An 18447-nucleotide genomic window follows, 5' to 3' on the forward strand; every position below is an offset into this window, starting at 1 on the left:
ATTATAGTCCTAACCAGTCATTTAAAGGAGAAGGAAAGCTCCAAGACAGTATATTGTCAACAGATTAGCCACAATAGTGCAAGCTAGAACGCTATATTTATTCTGCAGAATGCTTAACCATACCTGAGTAAACAACCTGAGTAAACAGCTCTAGACACTGTCTCTGTTTGTTTAGGATAGAAGCTGCCATATAAGCTTGGTGTGACATCACTTTCTGCCTGAGTCTCTCCCTGCTCACTTACAGCTCTGAGCTCAGATTACAGCAGGGATGGGAGGAGGAAGGGGGAGAGGAACAAACTGAGCATGCTCAAGCCCTGCCTTGGAGGTTTATGCTCAAAACAGGAAGTCTGATACAGAAGCCCATGTGTACACAATAAAAGAAAATAAATGCTTTGTTTCTTTTGACAGAGGACTCATATAAGCATTACTTTGAGGGGTTACTGGTGTATTTATATAGAACTTTCTGATAAAGCTTACTTAATTTTAGCCTTTACTTCTCATTTAAAGCCAGACATCACAGTTGTGGAAACTATCACTTACAAACACAAACAGTGGTCGCCAACAATGCTGCTATTTTTTTACAGCATTCTAATTTTAGTGGTTTTAATGGTTTTTTGGAACCATGAATAAACGAATTTCCTATAAACCCACAGACACCATGTCATTTATTAAAAGATTTGAATGAAAAAAGTATAAACGAAAAAAAAAACACTGACTGCAAGTAAAAGCTCCTGCCGGCACTACGTGGGTACGTGCGTCAATGAAGTCACGTCACTATGCGGTTCGTCGATGGAGAGAGGCACAGAGCTGGCGCATTGGTGTGGTTTGCGGCGCTTTCCTCGGTCTCAGGCTCAGCATTCAGAGTTGAGTTGAGTTCAGCCTGAAGGAAGATTTATATTCTTCTATTACTGCGCCGTTCCAGATGTGGGCCATATATTTTCTATTGCTGCTGAGCTGGGCACTGGCACAGGTAATAAAACTTGGGGGCAATATGATCACATTGATCTTTTGATCATTGATTGAGTTATGTTTGGTTGCTGTTGGCACAGGTAAATAAGTTGGGGCAATAATTGTGATCTGATTTATTTTTGGCTGCTGCTGGCACAAGATTGGGGGCAATATGCTGGCTGTATGATGGATGGCTGCAGGGCATGCTGGCACAGGTATGGGGGGGCTGTATGATGGATGGCTGCAGGGCATGCTGGCACAGGTATGGGGGGCTGTATGATGGATGGCTGCTAGGCATGCTGACACAGGTATGAGGGGCTGTATGATGGATGGCTGCTGGGCATGCTGGCACAGGTACCATACAGGGGGCAGTATGGAGGCTGCTGGCACAGGTACATTGAGGCAATGTGATGGCTGCTGTCGGTAGTACATGGGAGCACATTTGTTAATTCTATCTGAATATCTGGGCCTCGGGTGGGGCAACATGTGACTGTGCTGTGAATGAGGGGGTGGGGGCTGATGTGCTGAGCTGATTAGGGTTATGTGTATGTTTATATTTATATAAATGAGAAGTTTAATTTGTTGTGTTGTACACTTTCTTTATTTAAAAAAACGACATGTAAGGTGGGAAATGGTAATGCGGGGGGGGGGGGAGCTGATTGAAGCTCCTGCCTAGGGTGCCAAACTACCTTGGCCCAGCCCTGGCTGTACTGCCTGGACTACATCATCAAGGAATGCACCTGCATCTACCTCTGATTTACTGAGTCCAGTGTAACCCTTGCTCTAGTATACTAGCTGGTGATTAACCCCATTGGCCTGGATAATCCAAAAATGTGTTACATCTCTTTATCAGGTGATGATAAAGGGGCATGCCCCAAAAGCATTGTTTGATTTATGATTGACTAATAAATGTGTTTAAATCGCCTTGGGGTGCCTGAACCTATATTACTAATGATGTCATTAGATTCCTGACGTAAATATTAAAAATGGATAAGAGGATTAAGAGATAAACACAGACCAGGGACTGTATAACAGGATGAATTCTACTTTTCCCCAATTCACAATAGAGCAGAAAGTACAGTCTGCATGGGGAAGTGTAGTAAGATGTCCTGCCTTGAGAACTAAAATTAAAAGTAGGAAACTCTTTGGTGAATATCTCCTCCTTGTGTTGCTATCAATTCTCCTTTCCTGCCTTATTTAGTGCAACACATAACCATCAAACAATAGTGTTCTGTCCTCCCTACGTATTCCCCTGGGGCAGTGTGTAGTTCGACATGCAGCTAAATCTCCCCACACGCCAATAAAGAGACTGTGAAATGAAGTCTGTAGATTTTACTGGATGGCAAGGTGAATAGGTGAAACTGTAACGAATAACAGAAAATAAGATGAATAGATTGCAATGAACACTGCAATATATAGTGAATAAAGTACCCCCTCTTGTAAAATAAAAGGATATTATAAGTTACCAGGCGTTTCATGACCATATAAAAATACGAGGCCGAAGGCCGAGTGCTTTTATACAGGTCACGGAACTCTGAGGTAACTTCTAATATCCTCATATTTTGCAACTGGGGAACTTTATTCATTATAATACACAAGTTTTAGTGAGTCATGTGACAGAAATGACATCAGAACTCATCGTTTATAACTGATGACATCAGAACTCACTGTTTATAAGGATATAATTTACAAGATATTCATGGCTTTTGTGTATTACAAACATATATGCATATAAATGCAACATCAAAATGTTAGCTGGCGTGAAATGTCTATGCAACAATGTCTCTGGGGGTGCTGGCAGCTGTGGAGGTGATTTGGTTACCAACAATGCAACCATGAGGAGAGATGAAACTGTGCGTGCTTCTTCCACAGCATGGTCTGTAAAATGGAGTCTTAGCTCCCACAAGGCACTGCTCTAGGTCACATGGTGGGAGTATGGTAGCCTGATCCAAATGCAGTTCTGCCATAAGCCATGTGGAGGTGCAGAACAAATACAGGAAGTGGCCTTGCGCAATTACAGCAAGTGTTCAGCAGAGGGAGGTAGTCAAAGGAGCAATGAAATACAAGAGCATGATGACAGCTTATGCTGGGACATGACATAGAATGTTTAAAACAAGATGTAAAAATAATTACTAGCTAAAGTCACTGGGCTCATAGAGTAAATATTGGCCTTGATAAAACTTAGAAGGTATGTAAGCCAGTAAGACTTATTGATTTATTGCCAATAAATACCACTAACCAATACCAATAAATGATTGGTTAATTGAAAGTGAAATTGAGGGGTAGAGAATATATGTTTGCTTGTTTATAGGGTAGTAACAAATCTCTATTCATCATCATAGTCCTAAAATTGGTTATTGTTAGCAAAAACACCTAGATTTTAGTTACAATGTCTGAGGCAATTACAGGAGATTGCCTTCTTGAACTTTTTGGGAAATTTGCCATCCAAATATTTAATTTTGTGTCTCCACAGCATTTGCGGGATTCAGCATTTGGAACGAGCTGGGAATCAACTGACATTTTTCGATTCTCTTTATTTTTGCATTGTGACTTTTTCCACTGTGGGATTTGGCGACGTCACGCCAAAGATCTGGCCTTCGAAACTTCTTGTGGTCATCATGATCTGTGTTGCACTGGTGGTTCTTCCTATTCAGGTATAATCACCATCCTGCTAAGTGATCTACTTGTGACAAAATTATTATTGAAAAAGTGTTTTCTCTGGCTATCCTGCTAGTATGTGATGCACAATAGACAACTTTTCTTCTTCCCCTCCTCACTGTTTTTAGTTTGAGCAGCTGGCCTACTTGTGGATGGAGAGACAAAAGTCAGGGGGAAATTATAGCCGGCACCGTGCACAGACAGAAAAACATGTGGTGTTATGCGTCAGCTCCTTGAAGATAGACTTGTTGATGGATTTCCTGAATGAGTTTTATGCACACCCAAGGTTGCAGGTAAGTTCCGTAAAAGAGCAAAGTTTTATATCTATCAGATAAAAAAAGTAGTGTGTTTATTTAACGTAAATAATTTACATTGAACAAACACCTGTTCTTCCAACGGAATTCCTGTGAATTATGCCTTTTTTAGAAACTGATTGCATTTGCATGGAATTTGGAATTCGAACGAATGGTGATTTTTATTACCATTTTAGTTTTTCCAACTTTCTCTGCAAATGAGGGCATTGCATCTGACAAATACATCCAGAATCCGGGCGAAGGTGATCTCTGATTGAGTACTAAGTGATTTGCTTTTGCACCCCTTGTACATCTGTCTGTGTCTTAAGTGAATGGACCCTAGTATGTAAAGAACCAGAAAAGTGACCGGTGTCAAAATAAGAGTGACAAACAGAGAAATGCAATGACATTAATTGTATATGTCCACAGTGACTCCACCTTTTTAAAGGGGTTGTTCGCCTTTGAGTTAAATTTTAGTATGATAAGGTAAGGTAAAATCACGTATGGGAGCTTGGTAGAGCTTTTTTTATTAAAGAAGATGAAATAATATTGGAGTATAGAAAATAACCCCCTGAAAGTTAACTTAAAGGTAAACTACCACTTTAAAGCTTGCCAATCAAAGGTCTGTTTAAATGGCTAAGTTGCTAATGATAAAACTTCTCCTTATGAATGGATTGAGATTTCAGAAGATTTTAATTTGTTTGATACACTTAGAATGTACAGTAAATAAAGCATGTAAAAGAAAACTCTGTCTCCGTATGAAAAGATTTGAAATAACCGGTATGGCACCTGTTATCCAGAATGCTAGGGACCTGGGTTTTCAGGTTTAATGGATCTTTATGTAATTTGGATCTCCATACCCAGGTGTGTTTCAGGTATTAATGCCACCTGAAGCGGCGTTCGCAACGCCGCCACCCCCCGCCCGTCGCGCTTACCTTAAGATCACTGACAGGGGTCTGGTGGGGGCCACATCGCTAGTGCAGAGAACGAAATTGCACTCTCTGTGCTAAAGAAGCCGAATTTTTTAATAACCGAAAATTCGGCTCTTAAAGTTACCAGCAGCAGCTTTTTGCCATCTCTGGTAACTTCTGAGGAGTTGCCACCTGAGGCAAGGTGCCTCATGGCAGAAACACCCCTGTCTATACTTTAAGTCTACTAGAAAATCATTTAAACATTAAATAAACATAATAGGCTAGTTTGCTTTCAATAAAGATTAATTATATCTTAGTTTGGATCAAGTAAAATGTACTGTTTATTCATCACAGAGAAAAAGGAAATTGTTTTTAAACATTTGGAAAATGGATCCTATACCTGTATATAAATATACTAGGCTATTATATTTAAAAGAGAAGTGTGAAAAATTGGCATAACATATATGTGCGCTTTATTGGGTAGTAGAGACATACAGCAAAAGTAGGATGAGAACGAATGCTCAGATATCTGGAAGTGGAAAAATAGGTACTGGCTATTCACACAGAGAGAGCTAAAGGGACATGTAGAGTTGGTCAGTCTTCAGTTGTTGCTAAAAGTTGTTTATAGAATCAACCAGCAGGGAGACATAAAATGATTCTGTCATGATTTTTATGGTTTACTTTTTATTTCTAAATTACATTGTTTATATTGTTTACATTCTACCATTTAAAAGTTATTCTTGAACCAACAAATGTAATTTTTTAGCTGTAAAATTGGTGTGGAGACAGCCATCTCAGTGCATTGTACCTGATTCTAAACTTTGAAAAGGGGCCAGCAATTCAGGGCGGACAGCTATTGTTTCTCCCCCTTCCTCTTGTATTATACCACTACTCTAGGTTGTGTTTGTAAAGCAGAGCTTTTCCTGCTTTGGTGCTACTCTCATGTCTACCACTAGGTGGTATGCAAATAAATCCTTCAGTAGAAGTGTCAGGCAGCTGCTATCTGGTTAGCTGCAGATTGTACTGTTGATAGGCTGCTGATGGGCTGCTGTGAAAGGAAGGGAGTGGGTAATATCACTCCAACTTGTAGTGTAGCAGTAAAGAGTGATTAAGGTTTCTCAGAGCACAAGTCACATGACCTGAGGGCACCTGGGAAACTGACAATATGTCTAGCCCCATGCAGAAAAAATGGATTTCATTGTAGAATTCTGCTGGAGCAGCACTATTAACAGATGCATTTTGAAAAAAAACATGTTTCCCAACAACAGTATCCATTTTAAGAAAGAGAGATCGAAAATCTGTAAACCAAAAAAGACTTTTTGCAGTAAAAGTAGGAATTTATAAATAGAAAATATTTGTAGGGTTGTTCCACTGAATTAGAGCAAGAACAGAGGAAGGTGCTAGAAAAGAGTATGGAAGTAAATTACATTGATTATATAGCTGATATAAAATGTAATGGGTAGTCAGAAGAACTTTTAATAAGGTTAAAAGAGGAATGCAGTGACTCATGATGCTTCAGGACAAAGAAAAGAGGAGAAAGGGAAGGGCAGAATATTAAGCCCAGAGATCGAGTACCTGTATTGCAGTTTTTTTGGTATTTGGAAGAAACATTTGCTAATCTTAGCAGTTTTATTTTTTTATTGGATCAAATTTTGCTTTCAGTTTTGAGGAAAATGTTAATGAGAAAATGACTGTGGAAACTAACTGTGTTGAGGTATTGTAAATAGATATATTCACTTTCAAGTGCTGAAATGCCTTCCACGTGGCACGATGTATGACAAATCATTCAGTAAGCAAACCCTTCCATATGTTGGTTTGCCTTTTATCAGCTGCTGAATATCTTTCAATCTAATATTTTTATCTGTAAACTGCTAATCTTCCATGCCCTTTCTCTGCTGTTTATCTCAGTTTTTCGCTCACATTGTGCCTCATAAAGTTAATTGATCCAAACATTTCTTATGACTGCCAAAGTGTAACATATGTCATTTTACAGGATTATTATGTGGTTATTTTGTGCCCCACTGAAATGGACGTGCAAGTTAGAAGAGTGCTTCAGATCCCTATGTGGTCTCAGAGAGTTATTTACCTACAGGGTTCAGTCCTGAAAGACCAAGATCTACTAAGAGCAAAGTAAGTGCATACAAAGTCTTTACATTCAGATTTTTATCAAAATATGCTCCTTGCACTTCCATATAGTTGTGCTCGTGCTGCTCAGTCCATCCTGCCTTCCATTCTCAATAGGCACTGCCAGTCTATTGATGTGGGAAACCCTGGAGCTTCTGTCCCCTCCTGACCAGGCAGTAGCTACAGGGTTCTCTTTTATTGTCTTTTCAAATTATTTTTAATGAATCGGACACAACTGCGTTAGGCTCAATGCCATTTTGCAACCGAAATGGTGAGTAAATTCTGGAAAAAAATGCTGCGTTGTGGGTAAAAAAAACATGGAGATTGCACTCATAACACTTTGTTCACTGTGTTTGTAGACATAAATAACCCCTAATGTTTTTAGCAGAATTTTAGTATAGACAATTACTTACTACCCACCTCGCTTCCAGAGCTGATTTAAATGTAAAGATGAATGCATGTGTGTAAAGCGTAGGGTGTAATGTGGTTTAAATGTTTATTCATCACTTAACAGCTGATAACATGAACTGTCCATCCTGTAATTCATATTTAATTAGCAAACTAGAAATACATTAGGCCGTGCAATTATAATGTTTTAAACAAGTGTGTGATGATGAATATAATTAGATCAGTTTGAACATTTTTATTTTTTTTTAGAAGAGGGCTGTCGATGTGGAGACCAGGGTGCTCATTTATTAACCCTATAATTGTTTAAGTGCTGGAGGCCTAAGGGATTTTTATTTAAAAGTAAAATACTTTTACAAAGCAAAAGATACTCATGACAGAATGACACTATATTACAATATTTACATTATTTACAATAATAATATAAATATTAGTCCAATAGAAATCCAAATTTACCCATACTCATTTCTGACATTGTTGATCTTAATAAATACATTTTCTCTTTATTTTCTTTATTATTTGGTCAACTGAATCATTCTCTTTCCCTAGAGATTCCATGCATTGCAGCGACCAGAGGTGAATAACCAAAAATATAATAAACGGTCACAGGCTCTTGGTTAAAATTATGCTTCTAATGAATGATCCCATTGGTTCTTTATGTGTAATTGTTTGCATATATACGAGGCCTCCATTAGAAATCATGGGGCCCCATAGAACAAAATTTTCTGGGCCCCTTGGGCCCTATCCACCTCGCCCCCCAAGCCCCACCACAGCCCCCAAGCCCCACCGCAGATCCCACCACACCACTGTTAAAAGACCACACAGACATCAGTGCTAAAAATGAAAAAATCCCCCCACACACAAGTTATAAAAAGCTATTGATTATCAGGGCCCCCTTATAAATTAAATAACAAACTGTGGTGCCAGGCCCCCCCTACAAGTTAAAAAAAAAAGAATTGGTCAATAGGGCACCCCTATAAGTTAAAAAAAGACATTAGTGTTTTTTTAAAAGTTTTTAAAAAAAAAAAAAACTGGTGCCAGGGCCCATCATAAGTTAAAAAAAAAAAAACATTGGAGCCCCAGAGAATATTTTTTTTAAAAAAAAAACATTGGAGGCAGCATTCTTACATATATATATTTTTTTTTTCCATGGGGTTGATGTGATATCTGCTGCCCAATGCCCCACCTCTTTATCAGCTTAAAGATATGGGCTATATGTGGTGGGAAATAGCTCTACCGCCCTATAGCCAGTCCATGATAAAAGATGACGCCCAAGACCTGACAACATTCCCACAGGGAGCTTATTTTTTGAGTCAAACAAGGGAAAGTTGTGCTCACCACTAGTTTTTAAAATCATTAGGCGGGGGTGCAATGAGGGTGTGACCACAAAAAACATATAGACAAATACAAGATTCCTCTGCACTCAACCCATTATCAATATATTTAAGACATTTGTCTATATGTTTTTTGTGGTCACACCCTCATTGCACCCCCGCCTAATGATTTTAAAAACTAGTGGTGAGCACAACTTTCCCTTGTTTGTTATAGTTATACAGGAGCAGTGACCAGCTCCATGTTGTAGCTCCCACCCCCTCCAACTATAGTCAGGTGATCCCACTGGTGTCTAATAAAAGGGCAGCCAAGTTTGGGAGTTTTACTTTGAAAGCAGCTAGTAAGTTGCAGGTAAAACGTATTCGTCCCTTTTATAAAATGTATAATTAAACCATAGAATTCTTAATGAATCAGATGAAAATTGAGCATAGGACTGGCCAGATATGGGATGACTTTGACGTAGTTGGCCAGCTTAAATATATTGCAATATATGGACAAACAATCCCTGTTTTGTTTAAAGGGTAAGGCATTTTTCAGTAGCAGTATGCACAAAATGTCGCTGTCTTTAATATATTGATAATGGGTTGAGTGCAGAGTAATCTTGTATTTGTCTATATATTTTTTGAGTCAAACCCCCAAAGTTAGAAAATGACACCAAAGAAGGTCACAGGACAGACCATTCCCAAACCTCCCCCTTTCCTCTATAGGAGTGTTTCTTGCCTTTAGCCTACTCCCCCAAAGCATCTGGAAGTACAGTATAGGCTATGGAGTTCAGCATAGAAAGATTCTGTTGAACTGATGCTGGAGCTCTAAGGAGTACTTTCTATTGTGGGATTTATGCAGACTGTGTCCTTCTCCCTATCCCAGTGCCACTCTGTGGGTGCAACACAGTCCTGAACTTAACAGCTGCTTATAGTGCACAAGCTAGGTGGCTCCAAAGGGGATAACCATGTAACCCCTGCCGCCCAATTTGTAAATGATGCCTTCTAAGACTGGAATATGACACCATAGAGTCTATAGAGATCTTTTTATCATCATCAACGTCATCATTTTAAAATATCCTGCCCTACCATGTGGTATACATGGTGGGGCATAAAAAAATATTTTGAGCATATTCCTCATATAAAAATATTATTTTCTTCACCAAAGAGAACATTTGCCTTATACATTAGCTTTTCTGCTGGTTCTAGTACCCAGTATAAATATAATTGCAGTTTGTCAAATTCATATGCAGAAATAGAGGTTACCTTGAACTTTTGGGATTTTCCACTGAAACATATAATAATATCCAGACTATATAATTCCTCATGATTTCATTTCCAAAACACATTAACCACAATCAAAATGCAATGACCTAAAGATTCCGGCACATAACAGTTATTGCTTAGAACATTGCTCCATAGCCACACAGCTTCACAGCTTGAAAGATGATCTGTTTTATCTTGTGGATTGTTATACATAGCATATAATGAACGAGACCCAAACCCATCAATGCACCCTGAGCATCCTCGTTTTTCTTCTGTCTGCCATAGGCTATTACCATTGTTTGGTCAGATTTATGAAGCTTGTCTGTTCCCTAGGAGGAGAAAAGTTTCATCTATTAAGAGCAGGGATGTAAAGATTCATTTTGTTGATTTGTATTATATTATTTTTTAATTTAGGAAAAAGGATCCTACCTGCAATGTCATGTTTAGCCAATGTTTTTAAGATCTGAACTAGTACTCTTGGGGGATAATAATTAAGGAAACTGGCAATACTTTTTTAATGAATGATGTGTTTGTTCTTCCTAGCATCGTGATACTGATGTCATTTCTTGTACCCTGTCTGCTGCTCTGTGATCCTGTCAGTGCTGAGCAGTCAACAAAGAGCCTTAGTTGATAACTCCAGCACACAGAGCTTCAGTTAAACATCAAAAGCTAATTCTGCAATTTCCAAAGGGCATGTCAGTCAGTTCTCTGCATTAGCAAAACATATTCCAGAACTCAGACCTTGAATTAGATCTTCATAAAAAGCTTCCAAAAGTGGAAACTATGTGCAGAAAGCTTCATCGTCTGCCCGTTACAAAAAAAAGACATTAATTATGTTACTGGCAGCAATTATATTGCGGATATAATCACTGTTCACAGGAACAAGGAGCATGTCACTAGTTGATTTATTTTCCCCAGAGATAATCATCACTTATTAAGGGTTTACTGCTTCATTATAAATCAATGGGTCAGCACAGAATGGAGCAGACCCTCTAACTCCCCTCAGCACTAAATCAGCAGCAATTAAGATTAAGGAACATATATGTATTATGTTGTATAATAGAAGTGTTGCAGAAAAGCAATTCACATGTTCCATAATCCCTGCTGTGTCTGTGAAACCGCAAGTTACTTAAATTACTTTCATTTTCTTTACCAAGTCTACTGAAGTGTAATATTTTGGCATACATTATGGCATAGATCTGTCATGAGCACTTTTATAAACTTCACACCCAGAGCTTAGGGGAAAGTTCTGTAATATTTGAAAGAATGGGAGTGTGGAATGGAAACCCCCCTTAATCTAAAAGAAAATAACAGCACTGGCCATCAAGCATGATCTTTTCTGTATAATATGAGTGCATTACAGTCACAGGCTGATGTGTATTTAATGCATTATTAGAATGCATAGTCCTGTTAAATTGTAATCGGGTTTTATTCAGAGCAATATAAAATTAATGCACCCAGCCCACCATCTAGTAAATGGGAGTGAAGGGATAGAAAAAATATGCTATATTATTAATATAATATGGTATAGATGGAATAGGTTTAAGTAATGTGTGCTAACAGGAGAAATGGATGGCCCCCGCATATATATGAGCAATATGTTCTAAGCCTTACCTAGCAATTACGGGTCTGTACCTTGCATGCTTTTCTGTAAAATGAAAAACACATGCACCTAAGCTTTTATTTTTCTCTCTGCACTCATGTCTCGTCACTTGAACACGAAGTCTAGGCTATAAGACGGAAGTAAAACATGTCATAAGTGGAATTGTAACTTCCCATCAAATAAAATACTGAAGTAATGACCCTTCTGCAGATAAAAGGTGAAAAAACTAGGCTGCTTACATAAAATCTATACTACGATAGTTAAATGGTTTTCGTACTACTGCAAAAGGTAAATGTTTGAAACATATTTTTCAATGATAAATAAAAGCTCTTAGCACATTTGAGCCTGGTTGCTGATAGAATAAAGCTGGTTCGCACTTTGACATTCTCAAAAAAGGGACACCCAGAAGGCAACTCTGTTAATAGGGGGACTGGTTTAATCAGAGATGGGAGAATATTTAGTTTTACTTGAACTCCTTCCCATATGTGCATTAAAAACATGGAGATACTAAATTGGCATAGATCAAAAAATGGTTTAGTGGGGTCCAAATAATGATAATAATAATAATAATATCGATATCGGTCGGCTCTTTTCCCACCATACACGCACCGAATATCGTATGAAAATTTGTTTTGTACGATAGTATCTGTGCGCCTATGGCCAGCTTAAGGAATCATATATATCTGTTTAACAGATACTGGTTAAGGGCAGGAACTCAGCCTAAACTAATGTGATTTCTATTAAATTAGTAAATATGTTTTTAAAAATATAGATCTGTCCACTCTAACTGATTGTGCAGAGCCCCACACCTGAGCCCACTGTTTTATCTTTGTGAGTTTAATATTTGGGGATGGATTCCATTTATATGTCTTTAGATCTCATTTATAAATGCAAAGTGAAACAATGGACACCAAGACTTGCAACATACAGTAAATGGACAAACGAAATTGCACTGATCCCACTGAAAGATGTGAATGACAAAATCAGACAAGTTGTCTGGCCAAATTGTTCTGTATATGGACAACAGGAGCTGTACTTGAAGTTGGCCCTTGTGATCTTGAACAAATCGCTTCAGAGACTTCAGAGACCTCAGAGACTTCTTAAAGCTACTCCCTTGCCCGAGGAACTATGGGAACAGCACCACAATCAAGACTTTTGCCATGCAAGGTGCTATTTGTGCAGCTTTTCCCCATTAATTGTAATAGGAAGTAACCCTAAACAATCACTGGAATTTTGCTGACACTGCTTATTTTTGAAAAAGTGATAAAAATGCTGATAAGACTAGGGGGCCTATTCACTAACATTCGAATTTCTATTTTTTTTTTCAAGGTTCTAATTTTTTGTTCAAACATTTTTGTTTCATTTCTCTAAAATTCTAAAAATTCAAGATTTATAAAGTGTTAAAACTTTTTTTTTTTTAGCAATTCAAAAATAGGTTTTTGAGGTCATTTCGCACATCATTCAGCATTTTTTGGTTCATGTAATTTTTATATTCAGATATTAATTAAATTACATGGCATTCGTGGTTTTAGAGAAAACGAGTTTATTCATGGTTTCGAAAACCTTTAAAACCAATAAAATTAGAATGTTGATAAATGGGCCTCCAAATAAATAAATATGATAATGAGCTGCAAGGGGAATCTGATATAAGTGTTGCCTTTCTACTGTTCCAGAATGGATGATGCAGAAGCCTGTTTTATACTGAGTAGCAGATGTGAAGTAGACAGGACAGCAGCAGTAAGTGATATTTTTTTCATATGTTCCTTTTATGCTCAAATCATGAAACTTTGATAGGAAAAATGCCTTGATAGAAACCCCATCAAAATCAATATGTTGGCCATATATAGTCTGACAATGGTTCCCAAATCACATGCACGTTATTGTGGTGAGAACCACATCAAGCCATGGTTACAGTCTTCTCCATGGGTTTGCATGGATCCCTTGCATGATCTTTTCAGCATCCCAAATGATCAGATCTTCCTGTTCATGTCGAGTTTAAAGTACTAGCGAGGATACATTACATTCATAAAGGTCACAGTATTTTGACTTAGTTTTTTCTGCTTGCAGTTTTGCACTTTTCACTTCCCACATGGTGCAGTATCTGGTGGCGAAAATACAATATCTAGTCCAAAGCTGCCCAGTGTACACAGTTATAGGTGGATGGCAGTTAACATACTGCCTTCAATAGTAGTTACGGTTACAAATAACTTTCACATCATTGAGAATTAGGTGCAAATAGGCAAGGGGGGCCTATAAATGAGAGAGTTACTGACATCAGAAAATAACCTTTAATATTATCCTTCATAACATTGTCTTTGAATGCTATTTATAATTTTGCCATAAAAGTATTTGCCTGATTCTTTTACATTACCTTTCTTACTACCCTGTTCCTCTATGAGGGGGCTGCAATATTTGTGCAGCAGGAGTCCGTTAGCATTATAATCTCTAACTAACTGGTTAAGAAGGGACACAGTCAGGTTGGCAAAACAGTCAGGTTTAGGAACTTCAAGTGACAATACTTACAAAAGCAGAACTATCAGCGAAAAGTGATCAACATGACCTATAGGTAACTTTTAATATAAATTAATATTTTGAAAATATTTATTTTTTAAATCTCTCTTTATTGATTTTAATTAAAAAAGGTAGAAAGAAAATTTTTAGTGTCAGTATCACTTTAACATTAGCATAAGGAGCAAATAATAGTGAGCACTATATGGTGAGAAGATTTGACTAGTAACCTGGGTGAAAATTTTGATTTAGGGCAGCAGGATGTTTCCTCTCAAAGTTCACATAGAAGGTGGCCTGTCTAGTTGTTGTTGGGACTCAAGTACTGTATGCACATTGGCTGTAACCAAAGAACCTCTGTGTTTGTTGCGACTATTACATTTATATGTAATGTATAAGTATTGGATCTAATGTTCCACCTCTCCACTGGTCCACTGCTTACAAATGTCTGCACTTCTGTATCATTGCCCACTTGTCACTGCCAGCAGCTATCAAAAAGTGTTTGTGCAATTGGTCGGTGAATTCTAATTGGAAACACTAAAACTCCTTGGCATAGTCATATTTTACAACTAAATCAGTATTTTTGTTATGATGCATTTTGCCCTGAATTATTGTAAACCTTTTAACCTCATAATTATATGCTGCTAACCCATTAATCCATAAATAAATAATCACGGCTGTTTTGTAATGCGGAAATTCAGGTTAGTTGAGGCCATGAGGATCCAGCTGTGAGTCATTTGCATAGAAATATAAGCATTCAGATAGCTGCAACTAAAGGCTAAACGGCTGGAAACATTAATAAGCATAAAAGTTGGGCAAGTGTCCTCCCAGCCCTGAGCAATGTACAACATTATTTAGATATCTTGTTTTTCTTCACACTATACAATTCTCTCTATAAAGTAACTTGAGACCAGTTCAGTAGTGTGCTTTTATGCTGCCCATTTTTCACAATATACTTGAAAAAACATAAAGTTTCAATATCCCTTGGGAATTTTCTACAGCATTCTACAACATTACTTTGAGGCACATTTATCAATTTTCAAGTTGGATGGAAAAACCCATGATCATAAAAAGCATGAACATTTTTATGATTGTTTCCCCTTTGATAAATTGCAACTGTTTCAAACTATTTTTCAAACAATATTGTTTCTTTTTTTGCAGAGTTTTTTCTTGAATCAAGGGAAAATGCAATCTTGAAAATTAAAGCATCATTGCATGTTTTACTCCTTTCATTTGGTGCCACTTTTGACCTGTTTGCTTTTTGTTACTCAGGATCATCAGACAATACTAAGAGCGTGGGCAGTGAAAGACTTTGCTCCCAACTGTCCCCTTTATGTTCAGATACTGAAGCCAGAAAACAAATTTCATGTCAAATTTGCAGGTAAGGCTTTTAACTATTAACAACATTAAATATAGGAGGAGAGGGTGAGTGTGCAGCTACAATTATGTCACATTACATATAATAAAGCAAGAACTCATCAGAGCACCAAACGCAGCTGATGTAGAATATTGTTAGATATTGTATCCTAGCCATGAAAACAGTGGGCAGGAGTCTATGCAATGTACAAGGAGATTGCTATAAAGCTCACAAATCCCCTATTCTGCCTGAAAAGTAAAATTTATAATTTAGGGTTTATTTGTTCTTGAAGAGGTGCTAAGCCATCTCTGCAGTAATAATAAAGGAAGCTTTTCAATCACTTCATATTTAAATTAATGCTGCATGTATAAATACAGGTTCTGCCTCTATCTGGTTTCTGCCTAATTTTTGTCTTAATTTGCACAGGCCCTGATAGATTGAGGAGTGACCAAAAGAGGGCATGACTCTTAAGAGTCAATTCAAATGTCAGAAAATGCAAGTAGTTAAGTTAACTTTTAGCATGTCATATAATAAATAATAAGCAACATTTCAATTGGTCTTCGCTTTTTATTTTATATAGTTTTGGAATTATTTGGCTTTTTCTTCTCCTTCTTTCCAGTTTTTGAATGGGGGTCACTGAACCCGGGAGCCAAAAAAACTATTGTTATTGTTACTTTGTATTACTTATCTTTCCATTCAAGCCCTCTCCTGTTCAAATTCCAGTCTCTTATTTAAACTGCCTGTTTGCTAGGGTCATTTAGACCATAGCAACAAGGTAGGTGGTGAAATTCTGAACTGGAGAGTTGAACAAGAAGCTAAATCATTTAAAAACCACAAATTCATTTTAAAAAAATCATTGGATTTGCCTTCTTCCAGCTCTCAAATGGGGGTCGCTGACCCAATCTAAAGCAAATTATCTGTAAGGCTATATATTTATAGTTATTGCCACATTTGTATTACTTGTCTTTCTATTTGGGGCTTCTCCTATTCATGTTCCAGTCTCTTATTCATCAACAGCTCAAAAACCACAAATAATAAAAAAGACCAATTGCAAATTATCTCAGTTTATCACTCTTTACATTATACTAAAGTTAATTTTAAGATGAATAATCCCTTTTTCTGACATCAATTGATTTTTTGTTTTCTTCCACAAATAAAAAAACATGGCATGCTCTTTAATTACAAAAAAAAAAACATATTGTGGGGAGAGAAAATCAATTAATTTAAGAAAACATTAGCAAGTTAAAGATGGTTCTTAAATTAGCCCCTAAATATATACAGTCATATGAAAAAGTTTGGGAACCCCTCTTAATTCATTGGAGTTTTGTTTATCATAGGCTGAACTTTTAAAGTAGCAACTTCCTTTTAATATATAACATGCCTTATGGAAACAGTAGTATTTCAGCAGTGACATAAAGTTTATTGGATTAGCAAAAAATATGCAATATACATCATAATAAAATTAGACAGGTGCATAAATTTGGGCACCCCAACAGAGATATTACATCAGTGGTCCCCAACCAGTAGCTCGCGAGCAACATGTTGCTCTCCAACCCCTTGGATGTTGCTCTCAGGGTCCTTAAAGCAGGTGCTTATTTTTGAATTCCAAGCTTGAAAGCAAGTTTTGGTTGCATAAAAACTGAGTATAGTGCCAAGTAGAGACTCCTGTAGGCTGCCAGTCCACATAGGGACTACCAAATAGCCAATCACAGCCCTTATTTTGCACCCCAAGGGACTTTTTTATGCTTGTGTTGCTCCCCAACTCTTTTTACATTTGAATGTGGCTCATAGGTAAAAAAGGTTGGGGACCCCTGTATTACATCAATACTTTGTTGAGCCTTTTGCAAATGAAACAACCTCTAGACGCCTTCTATAGCCTTTGATGTCTGGATTCTGGATGGTGGTATTTTTGACCATTCGTCCATACAAAATCTCTGAATGGTGAAAAGCAACCTTTAAGGACATATGTAGCCATTAAGCAGTTTTAATTTTACAAATGTAGCTGTAATGCAGTTCTACACATTTCCAGTTTTTCGAGAAAATGAAACATCAATATTTAGAGTGTGGCTAATCCCTTTAACATTCTAAAACCAATAAGTTCAATTCATGGGATAAATTAGATGGATGTGCATGTATACCATCCTTAATGAATGCTCAGCCTTAGCTAGGTATAAGTGTGTCTAACGTTTATTGGAACAATTTGCACTGATAATAATATACAAGGCAATGTTTGTATGTGTACAATGCTACACTGTTTTCTCTCTCTCTTCTTTTCTCTTATGCGTTTTTAGTCTGGTCTCAATTCTCAACTGATACTAATAACTGAGCAGGTACACAGGTTCCACACTTACCTTTCAAGGGACAAAAGAGCCAAATAAAAATGGGTGGTCACTAGAGGTAGCAATGCAGTACAGATATTGCCAGCAGACATTTTTTAGATTTTACTGAAGATTGCTAGTAAGAAGATTTACAGGCTGATTTTAATTGCTATCTTCTTTTGTGCGATACATATTTTCATAGTTAGAAAAGTCTGTACTCTGATAAAAACACAATATTCACCTGAATAGAATTTAACTTGCCACGTCCCTACGTATAACACCAACAGCTCATTAATTTTGAAATAAAGCACACTAAGCAGCATTTACTGGATGCCAAGTGTGGTGAGTTAAAAGGAATATTGAACGCATGAATAAACAGCTTGGAAGTGTTTTCTGTATGCATATTCATTAGGATGTATCAGTCTTTTTCTCAGAATTTCAGAAGAAACACAAAAGGATTTGCTAAAGTTAAAATTAGCTGAATAATTTGAGATGTTTCCAGTGAGGTTTAGAGTGGTTCATTGTGATTTGTGACTGATGAAACATCGTACAACAAACAATATATCCTTTACTGTATACTGTACAGTACTGAATGCTCGGGTCTTCCAGTAATTTGGATCTCCATACCTTAAGTCTATTAAAAAATCATTTAAACATGAATTAAACCCAATGGTATTGTTACGAATTCAGTTAGGATTAATTATATCTTAGTTGAGATCACGTACAAGGTACGGTTACTGCGGAGA

The 18447-nt window shown here is 37.3% G+C and overlaps 1 protein-coding gene across 3 annotated transcripts in view; it reads left to right on the plus strand.

Annotated features, from left to right (window-relative positions):
- The window catches only part of kcnt2.L (potassium channel, sodium activated subfamily T, member 2 L homeolog), a 197144-nt gene that overhangs the window by 115152 nt on the left and 63545 nt on the right, over window positions 1–18447 (plus strand). For all 3 annotated transcript variants that reach the window (XM_041590633.1, XM_041590634.1, XM_041590635.1), the window contains exons 9-13: window positions 3422–3602; window positions 3735–3899; window positions 6804–6940; window positions 13195–13258; window positions 15299–15407. In XM_041590633.1, coding sequence (XP_041446567.1) covers window positions 3422–3602; window positions 3735–3899; window positions 6804–6940; window positions 13195–13258; window positions 15299–15407 — 656 coding nt within the window. The remainder of the gene's footprint in view (window positions 1–3421; window positions 3603–3734; window positions 3900–6803; window positions 6941–13194; window positions 13259–15298; window positions 15408–18447) is intronic.

The sequence above is a fragment of the Xenopus laevis genome, chromosome 4L (assembly GCF_017654675.1).
Source record: "Xenopus laevis strain J_2021 chromosome 4L, Xenopus_laevis_v10.1, whole genome shotgun sequence".
Classification (NCBI taxonomy): domain Eukaryota; kingdom Metazoa; phylum Chordata; class Amphibia; order Anura; family Pipidae; genus Xenopus; species Xenopus laevis.